At 56.9% G+C, this 9,560-nt stretch overlaps 1 protein-coding gene across 1 annotated transcript in view; it reads right to left on the bottom strand.

The window, feature by feature from the left end:
* LOC103914143 (opioid-binding protein/cell adhesion molecule homolog) overlaps positions 1-9,560 on the bottom strand; it is a 43,166-nt gene that overhangs the window by 27,544 nt on the left and 6,062 nt on the right. Inside the window, exons 3-5 of the mRNA XM_009320748.1 lie at positions 759-884; positions 365-499; positions 165-285 (exon numbers count right to left, since the gene is read on the bottom strand). Coding sequence (XP_009319023.1) covers positions 165-285; positions 365-499; positions 759-884 — 382 coding nt within the window. The remainder of the gene's footprint in view (positions 1-164; positions 286-364; positions 500-758; positions 885-9,560) is intronic.

Below are 9,560 nucleotides of genomic sequence, written 5' to 3'. Positions count from 1 at the left end.
CCGCCCCCCCGACATGGCCAGACGCCAGCCTTCCTCCACACAAGGCCCTCGGCCACCTCCAGCCCCCTCCGCTTCCCTGCCTTGCCGCCATCCGGCCCCGGGGCTGGCACGGTGCCCCTGCCCCACCATGCGGCTCCCCGGGCTCCCCCTCCGCGGCCTCTCACCTGGTGTCCTCCTTGAACCACTGAAACTCCGCCACGGGGACGGCTGAGGCCTCGCACTGCAGGATGCCCTTCTGGCCCACCGAGGCGCCCGTGTTCTTGGCATTTGAGATGTACGGCGGATCTGCGGAGACACAGTGCAGCGTCACGCCAGGCTCCACACGTGCCCACCCCGCCATGATTCCCCCAGCCCTTGCACTCACAGTTGACGGTGACTTTGACTTTCCGCACGTCCGGGACAGCCACGTCATTGACAGCGCTGCACTCATACTCCCCGGACTGCTCCCGTGTGATGCCCGTGATCTCCAGGTACTCGTCCTCGCTCACAAAGCCCTGTCCTGGGAGACGTCCCGAATGCGTGGCACCATCACCCTTCACCCAGGAAACTTGGAACATCACTTAACAAGCATCCTCACCCTCATACCAGAACACACCAAAGGGCCAGCACCTCCACCCTCCACAACAGATACCAGCAAACCATGGACAACCTTCCTGCCACCCCAGCCACCTCTACAGGGACAACTGTCCATCCCACATGGGCTGGGCAAGACCCCTGACCCGGGTGGCTCGTCCACCGAGTCCCAAGCATGGTCTCACCTTTCCCAGAGAGGTGCCGCGGCGTGACAGTGGGCTCTGGTCTCCCGAAGGCCAGGCACATGAGGGTCACGCTGCTGCCCTCATTCACGGTGATGTCTGATGAGATGTTGACAATCTGGGGGGGAACTGCAAGACACAAAGAAGAGCGGAGGCACCATCAATACATCAGCTCACCAGGCCCCAACAGCACACCGCCTGCATGCCACCAGGAAGCCCTGGCCGCGAGACCAGCCCCGGCGCCGGACATCAGCATCTGCCCCATCGCCCTGTTCGGTCATCAACCCCGTGCCTCCAAACCAGCATCTCCGACTGGAGCCGAGCACGGCCCCGGGGTCTGCTCGCCAGTCCCCTGCACCAGGCGGGGGCTGGAAACCCCGATAACTGGCTCTCATTACAGTCCGCGACAAGGCTTATATTTTAGCATATTTATTAAAGCTGTTTAAATTACTGAGCGTCTGCTCCATTCAATACCGGCCACAGTGATTTATATTACTCTATCCCCAGATACTCCATCTAATAAATAACTTGGCAATCTCCACACCCATAAATATCCCCGGCCCTGGCAAAAAGCAATTAAAGCCCACTCGCCAACATCGCTTCCCGGCGCTCCAAGCCCCTGGGCTGGCAGACGTGGCCCCTGAAAGGTTCTGCACCCTGGGGAGCGAATGAGCCCATACAAAACAACCCTCCCAAAACTAAACACCACTCCTACAATGCCAGAAAGGATGCCTCATGCCCCCGCCCGAGCACATAACATACTGAGAGCCCCAGTTCACATGGTGTCGCACGTGAAATGCCGAGGGCTCTCCTGCAGTGCTGGGATGCCAGTATGATCGCCTGAAAACCACTGCAGCCCTGCCTGGAAGGGGACGTGAGGGCTGCCGGGCTCCCCTCTCCTCCCCCTGCCCTGCTGGGGCTGCTGCGTCATTGTCCGGACTGGGTAAGGACAGACAGGTGCCCGGCGGCGTGCCAGAGGGGCCACGGCAACATCCCCTGAGGAGCTCGGTCTAAGCTGCCTATAACCACCAGGCTCTGCACCTCAACTGGGGTTCAAAAAAAACCCACCCCAAAACCTAGGCAGCCTCCTGGGTGACTCCTGGCGTGAAAGAGGCAGTGCGACGGGACGAGCTGTGGCAAAGACGCGGCGCGGTCTCCGCGGCCCGATAGGCCCTGCAAGGCAGTAAATTTCCCAGCAACTTGACACATTAATATAGAAGTACAGTCTGTTATAGCAAAGGGAGATTGTCTGAGTCCTTCAGGGGAAAGCGGCAATCTGAAAATGAAAAGTGTGCGCCGGCGACTGCTGGAAAATGTAGTTAACGCGTGGAGCGGAGCTGGCCAGCTCCAACGGCACCGCCCCGACAAGCTCTGCTGTGGGAGGGCTGCCGGCAGCCCTTCCTTGCTTAGACAAGGAGATGACCTTATTCCCTATTACCAGCAGCCTTGTACCTCTCCACCTCCAACAGCTACCAGAAAAAAATCTAAAAAAACCAACAGCATCCAAGACATTGTGCAGACATTATCTGCTTCTCACAGCCTTACTAGATATACGTGCTCCCGGTACAGACCAATGCTTGCAGGCAAGCACGCTGCCAGGGGAAGGCGGGCACCTCCAGGGCACCTAACACCAACTCCAAACACTCGGGGGCTGCTCGCTTGAGAGGCCCTGCACACTCGGGGCTCCTCTCCCTCCCTGTGGCACCTCACCGGGGCGAGGGCCCCAAAAGGGGCGCCTTGCAGAGCCGGGACTGCGCCGTCAACCCCGCGTGCCTGCCTTTGCCCTGGACCGGACTGGCAGCTCAGCTGCCGGGGGCTTCCCTGAGCGGGCGCTGGGGCATTCGGCTCTGCACGCCAACAAAGAGCTAAAACTAAATAAAAAGAGAACAACCTATGTCCAAGGAAGCCGAGGCAATCCGCATCTCCCTGCAGATATTTAATCTGCTGCACAGGAGGCAAAAGTAGCTCCACACACCTTTCCTTGCACAGTACCCGCTCCGCTTGTGTATTTCTTGCATCTTCCCATCCCACCTCCTGCATGCAGCCCTGCTGAGGTCAGACCATGGACAGAGCCACACGAATACACGCATCAACCCTAAAGCAAAGGATGCCGACGCAGCGGGCAGACATGCCAGCAGGTCACCCACAGGAGAACAGCACCTCTTGAACCCCCCCAGCCACGGCCCCGAAGCCGCAGGGGCCAGGGAAGCGCCGCTGCGCTGCCATGCTGTGCCACCGCCCACCCTAATGTGATCAGAAATGCCCCCGAGAGCCAGCAGGGACATGTGGTGGGGGCATGTGCGGCAGAGGGATTTCCGTGGAGAGCACAGGGACCCTGCCAGATGGCTCGATACCCTGCTGCGACGGCAATCATTGTCTATGAGGTTACCGGGACTTGGAGAAGAACATCTAAGGACCTTGATTACATTTCTATAGATCCCACCGACCGGGCTGTCGAGGACAGTGTCTCAAGGGCATGCCGGCTTCACCTTGTGGGGACTTACTTAATCCACAGAGGAGTGGGCAGGAGCTGGGCCCACGTGGGGACGTGGCCAGCAGCAGACGGGACCCGAGCGCCGGCAGGCAGGATGAGTCCGGTGGCAAACATGACCGTGTGGATAAAACCAACCGGCAACCATGGTAAATAACGTGAGGCGGGTATGGCCAAGGCACACGCACGGCTGCCCCTGACAAGCACGTCCCACCAGAGCTGCCATGTCTCAGGATGGGGACTGCTTGGGACTGGTGCTGGGCACAGAGTCCAAAGGCTCTCCCATCTCCCCACAGAGCCCTCCCAGCCCCCGAAGGGCCGGGTCAGATAGCCCTGCTAATACCTCGCGGCCCACCTGCATGACTATGGATGCTGTCATTTCCCTGTTGATGGCATCCTTTCCCTGGGTTACCTTTGGTTCTTAACGTTTACCTCCCCCTGCCCTACATCCCCTACACAGCAAATATCCAGTAGTTATGACAGCCTCTCCTCACTACACATACAAGATAAGAAATGATCGCCGCGTGAACATACTAACAGCCAGAGAAGCAGCGAGAGTGGGGCCGTCGTTCTGTCGGGGAGACGGAGCACCGTTGCCCGCTGTGCCTTTCACCATGTTAACGCTTCCTCATGTGCATAATATAAATTATAACAGCTTGCTCCCCCGAGCAGCTCCCGTTAGCCCACACGCACGTCACTACAGGCCTGATCATACAATAGCTAAGGAAGAAGACTGAGACACTCCTCAATTGCTCGAGGGCAATAAAGCCATAACAGGCAGAGGCCCCCACATGCAGTATGCCTGCTCAAATTAAGCAGCCCTCAGCTGCCATCGGGATGGGACATGGATTCCCAGGGTGCTGCCGGCATTGCACTGTGGACAGACACGGCCATCGCCCCCTCCAGAGGTCCTCCCCGGCCCCAAGACTGCTCACAGGATGGGGGACGAGATGCTCGCCTTCCGGAGCTGCGGGGGGCAAAGCGATACGGTGGTGCATGGTCCCTATCCCCCCTTATTCATAGTCCTGCCTTCCTTGTAAAAGACTACAACTACGAGCAAATTGAATATGGAATAAATCCCGAGGAAGCGAGGAGCGGTGTGTTGTCGTGCGGTCTTGCCGGAGCGGTGAGCGGCCTGTGGAGGATTTCATCGACCCTACATAATATTAATCACGGGTAAGTTAATGCATAATGTTTGGTAGGCCAAAAAAATACATTTGCACTGTAATTTCTTGTTTGTTCAGAAAGCTGGTGAGAGAAATCCAATGTGAAAGCGATGCCACTAAATTCAATAACAATAAGCCCATGATTTATCTCCTTCCTTTACCGCTTGAGACCCAAACTGCCCGATGCGCAGATTCACGCTTTCCGTCGGGCCCAGGCGCATGCCGGTTTCTGCCACTGCTCGCGGGGACCATGAGGCACCGTGCCTCCCCTCCCTCCCAAACTGGGGGCTGCAAATAGCCCTATGGGGTTGGCCATGGCATCATGCCTTGTTGACGCTGCCCTGTCCTGTGATGCCACGTGCTGTACTTTGGATATCCCTCGCAAGCACAGCCAAGCAATCCCTGGGACTCTCCCACACACCTCCTCTGGGCACCGGTGCCGGCCTCACCCACGCTGCTGCTCTGCAGCCAGCCAGCCAGGCTGGGGACAAAAGACACTGGAGAGCTCAGATAGTGCGAGCCGCTACCAGACACCCAAGTGTGAGGAGGGATGGACGCTGCATCGCCCGGGGAGGCACGGGTCCTGCCCGTGCCGGCAAGGACGCCTCTTCCCTGCTAAACAGTGCGGGAAGAGACAGCACTGTGTGATCATTGACTACACGTGATGCTGACACACACGACCGCGTGCAGGCTGACTCATCTCCCGGCTGCTCCTTAGCGCCGATCCCTACCGGAGGCGCTCGCCGTCGCGGCCCCAGACTATTTTTAGCTGCCAGATCATTACTGCTGCACGCCTTGGAGCGGAGAGCCTGTGCGAGCACCATGGCTGACACAGGCAACTGATGTCCCTCCTCCACATCGTTAGCTCCTAATCCATTATAAGAGACCTCTTCCTACACCTTTGATAAAGTGAGATGATAGATGGATACCTATGGGCTCTTCAAACCGCTGGACGACAGCCACTTGCCCACCTCTACTTGCGGGATGGGTCCCTGTAGGGACGGCCGCAGAGGGGGACATCTCATCTTCAGCATTCTGTGGGGAGACGATAGCCTCCACGGGCACTGTCCCACCTATGGTGGCACCTCACCACCTCCTCTCAGACACCTCCTATTTTGGGGAGATGCAGCGTTCACGCTGCCCCTTCACCTCTCCAGCTGCAGCAGGGGCCCGTGCCCTCCCGGGAGCGGGACCGCCGCCCTAGCAGGGGTCAGACACCTGCCGGAGCTCGCGCTGCCTCCCTCCCCGGCACCCCCAGCTGCCTATAGCCCCACACGCTGCCGGCTCTGCATGAGCCATAGGCAGGATGGAGCTGTCAGAGGTGTCACCGCACAAGGACTCATTAGCGTACGGAAAGTCAGCACAAAGAAGGCAAATATGCTGAGAGCTCACATTTTGCCTGTGCTTTCCATCTCCTTCGCAGATGACAAGCGCGGCAGGACGGCACCAGCGGCTTCTGGTCTGTCCCTGCATGTCAGCTGAAGGCACCACCGATACCAGATCTTCCCAAGAACAGCTCCTGTTTGGGGCTGATGCCCTTAAAGAAGAGATGCGGGCACGCACCCGCGAGCCAGCCCCCAGCTGGGGAGCACCTGCTGCCAGGTAGAAATGGATGTGTTTCCCTGCCTCCAACTCATCTTTAGTTTCGGGGGACGGGGGACAGCCGTAAGGACACACACAGTAACCCTGTGCAAATGTATCCTGATGTCCCGTCTAGCCCGTGGGGGAAGCAACTGGGGGCAAGGAGGCGACATCAGGAGTTTTAACAAGGTGTTGCTTCTCGGCAGCGAAGATTATCGTCTCTGATCAAACCCATTCTGATGACAGCCCAATCTAAGAGGCTCGTCAGAGTTGATTTTATCGAGATAATGGATTAAGCACATCCGACAACTACAGTTTGGTCAACAGAATGTTTTTTGTCAAATTTCCCAGCCAAGCAAGCGGCGTGCCATGCCGCCGCCTCACGCATTCTACAGGCGCTTCGTTTCGGGGGAGATCTTCCCTTTCCCTTCTCTAGGTCTTAAACGCTCTCTTTTCACAGCCTTCCCTCGGTAAAACACACTTTGTGTGATCCTTTTACAGGAAAGGATCGTAAGACGCATGTTTCAAACATATCCTCTCTGCTGCTGAGACGAGATTTTCCGGCCCGGCGGATATCTGCATCTCTGCCTGCCTGTCTTTCTGCACACCATTTGAGCGCAGCTGAAGGGGGAGGAAAGAAAAAAAACCCACCCAAAATAACCACCCTACAGATGCCTTCGGAGCCCAGGACCATCGCATGGCGCGTCCCCCATCTCCACACGGATTGGGAGCCCTCCCACGGGACTGGACCGTGACACCATGAGACACGTTGGAGTTAAACACAAAGTTAAACACAAAGCCGGCGCGGACCCCTCCGTCAGAGCGAACGCAAAATCCGGCCACGTCAGGGACCAAACGCTCACCAGACATCACAAAAATGAAACGCGGGCATCGAGTGCCCTTTGCTAGGCGGAGTCTCCCAACTGCTCGCCGCGCACCCTTTTTCTCCAGGTTTTCACATTGAGACAAGGAAAGCAATAAAACCGAAACTCAGAGTGTTATACCTACTGTGTAACCACCTGTCAGTAAATTTATGAACAATTAGGAAGTGAGAGTGCTTCCCAGGGAGCTATTTGTGTGCACGCTAAAACGTTCTTTCTGTTCAGAAATATAATGGGAAAACAACTTCTCCAGTTCCTTCCCCCCTCTTCCCCATTTTTGCTTTTTGCAGTAATTAATCAGCTGCCGCCACGCTTTCGTTCCGTCGGCTCCCGGTCCCCGCGGCACGTCCCGACGCCTCTGCTCCCGCCGGCTCCTTTTCACTGATTTCAAGAAGCCTCGAGAACGGGAGCCCAAGGACGCCCTCTGGGCGCTCCCTATCCCATCCCTCCTCCATACTCCCGTCCGGATTTCAGGTTAGCACTTCATGCCAGCCACTTTAAGGACAGTGGCTGTTCCCACCTCGGCAGTGCATGCTGTTTTCTTCCTGCCAGTCAGGCTCTTCCTCTTTCCAGACCTTCCCCCTCTCCGTGCCCTCAGCTCCTTCATTACTCTTTCATTTTTCCCCTTTGCTGCCTCCTGCTCTTTTGATGCTCGGTATTTTTCTGTGTGCACACATTTCCTTCTCTCTTCCCTTTGTTCTACAAGTCTCTTGACTTTTCTTCTTGTCTTTTTTTTTTTTGTTTGTTTTTTTATTCTCCCTCCAGTTGCTTCTTTCTTCAATCATTGCTATTCCTTCCAGATTTTCTCTGGGCATGCCTCAGCTTTGAATTTGCTACCACGTCGCTGCTGGATCTCCCTCGTTTGGCCATCTTCGCTCTCTTGCCCATCCTCCGTTTCTTCAGGGAGGGAGGAAGGGTGAGGTGGGGGTCTGGTTGCTCCTTTCGAGCCTTTTACCATCCCAGGACACCAGTCTACATTGCTTTTTGTGGGCGCTCCTCTATGCTAGACAACACTTGGTGGACATCGGCCACCAACTTTGACAACACCGGTATCACTCTCCAAAACCTGACATGCTCTTCAGGGAAACCGTGCTGGGGCAGCGGGGCTCCTTCCCACCAAGCCACCTCACGAATGCATCACCAACCTGATTCCTGGCTGAACAGCCGCAATCTCAACCTGCACCACCCCAGTCCAGCCGAGGCCCCGGCCACCGAACCCCCGCGTCCTCTGGGACCCACCATGCTCCTCTTTGCAACGGGCTGGAGGCGGCTCTGCGGGACCGTGAAGGAGAGGCCCCCACTGACGGTCCTGCCTGCAGGGGGCGGGGCCCCCCCCCTGCTGCCATCAGCGCAGCGATTGCTGCCACATTCCCGGACAGCCCTGCTTGGTGCTGGCTGCACCGTCCCTGTCCAGCACCGCAACTTACATGCCCTCAAGCATCCTGTCATTACCCTTACAGGCCCACGATAGCATACTGATCAAAATGCATCAAGACCCCTGGGCAAGCCTCCGGTGCAGTCCCGGACAGCAGAACAGCACAGCGCCTTGACAGACGATGCCTCCCACGAGACACTGTCAGCTCCAGGGCAGAAGCAAGCTCTGCTCCTGGTCCTGCAAACACATGCCAGGCCTGAATGCTGCAACCCAACAAAAGAAAGCATTTCCCCACAACCTGCTGCTGCAAGGGCCAGGCGTCTCCTGTTTGTAGACGCTACAAGCATATTTGTTCCCCGGACACCTGATGGGGAGTCTCGCATGAGACCCGCAGATGCCGAGATGAGAGGCAGCGAGTGGTAGCACCGATGCAAAGCCCTGGCAGAGCGACACTTAGAAATTACTCAAGGTTTTGACCGCTCACCGAGGTTTTCACTTCCCAAAGCGGTTGCTTTCAAAGACCCCCTGCCTCGGAATCAAAAAAACCCTGCTCCTCCCCAGCATCTCCCCCCAACTCTTCCTAACAGAGCTTGTGCTAATTGATTTTTCCTCTGCACTTGCTTGTGGTTGCTTTTTGTCCCTCTTTGCGCCATCCAGCATCCAGCTAAATAAACCACTCTGCCCAGGTTGGGCCCCTTTCCTTCCCCGCCCGCTCACATACGCCCAGAGAAGGAAGTGTGAAACATTACTTCAAACACCATGGACATTATGTGTTTTGGGCTCTTGCTCCTGCTGGGAAGACGTCTTTCCAGCCTAAGTGATTTTTTTCCATTTCCTCTTAACAGCCCTTTGATTTCCTTTTTATTTCCCTGCACTCCATCCCCACCGCTACGAGCCCAACCTCCGGGAGAGTTTCCTGCTTCAATAAACCATTCCACTCGTCCCTGCCGGGACGATTAACCCGATGCAGTAAGGGCTAGCCAGAGCCGAGCCTCCGAACAGAGTCATCGACAAAACACTTGATTAGACCCCGAGGTGCGGGAAAGAGGAAGACATGCTCGGATACAGCACCCATCCAAATGCCACCCCAGCTGGAGATCTCAGCCACCACCCAGTAATGTTTCTGCACTTGTTCCAAAAATGCCAGGAGATGAGCTCGGGCAGGTACGGAAGACCTGGACTAAGCCCTCAGCCTTTTGCGACCTCGGTGCGAGGAGCTGCATTCCTCCTGGGACACCCTATCACTGCTCCCGGCAGAATGGAGGGCAGTCGACCCTCCCTCCGCCCCCCACCGCCCCCCCCCAACCGAAC

The sequence above is a fragment of the Pygoscelis adeliae genome, unplaced genomic scaffold (assembly GCF_000699105.1).
Source record: "Pygoscelis adeliae isolate BGI_AS28 unplaced genomic scaffold, ASM69910v1 Scaffold253, whole genome shotgun sequence".
In the NCBI taxonomy this organism is placed as follows: Eukaryota; Metazoa; Chordata; class Aves; order Sphenisciformes; family Spheniscidae; genus Pygoscelis; species Pygoscelis adeliae.
Note: the sequence above shows the minus strand (reverse complement) of the source record. Positions and strands in the feature narration are given on the sequence as shown.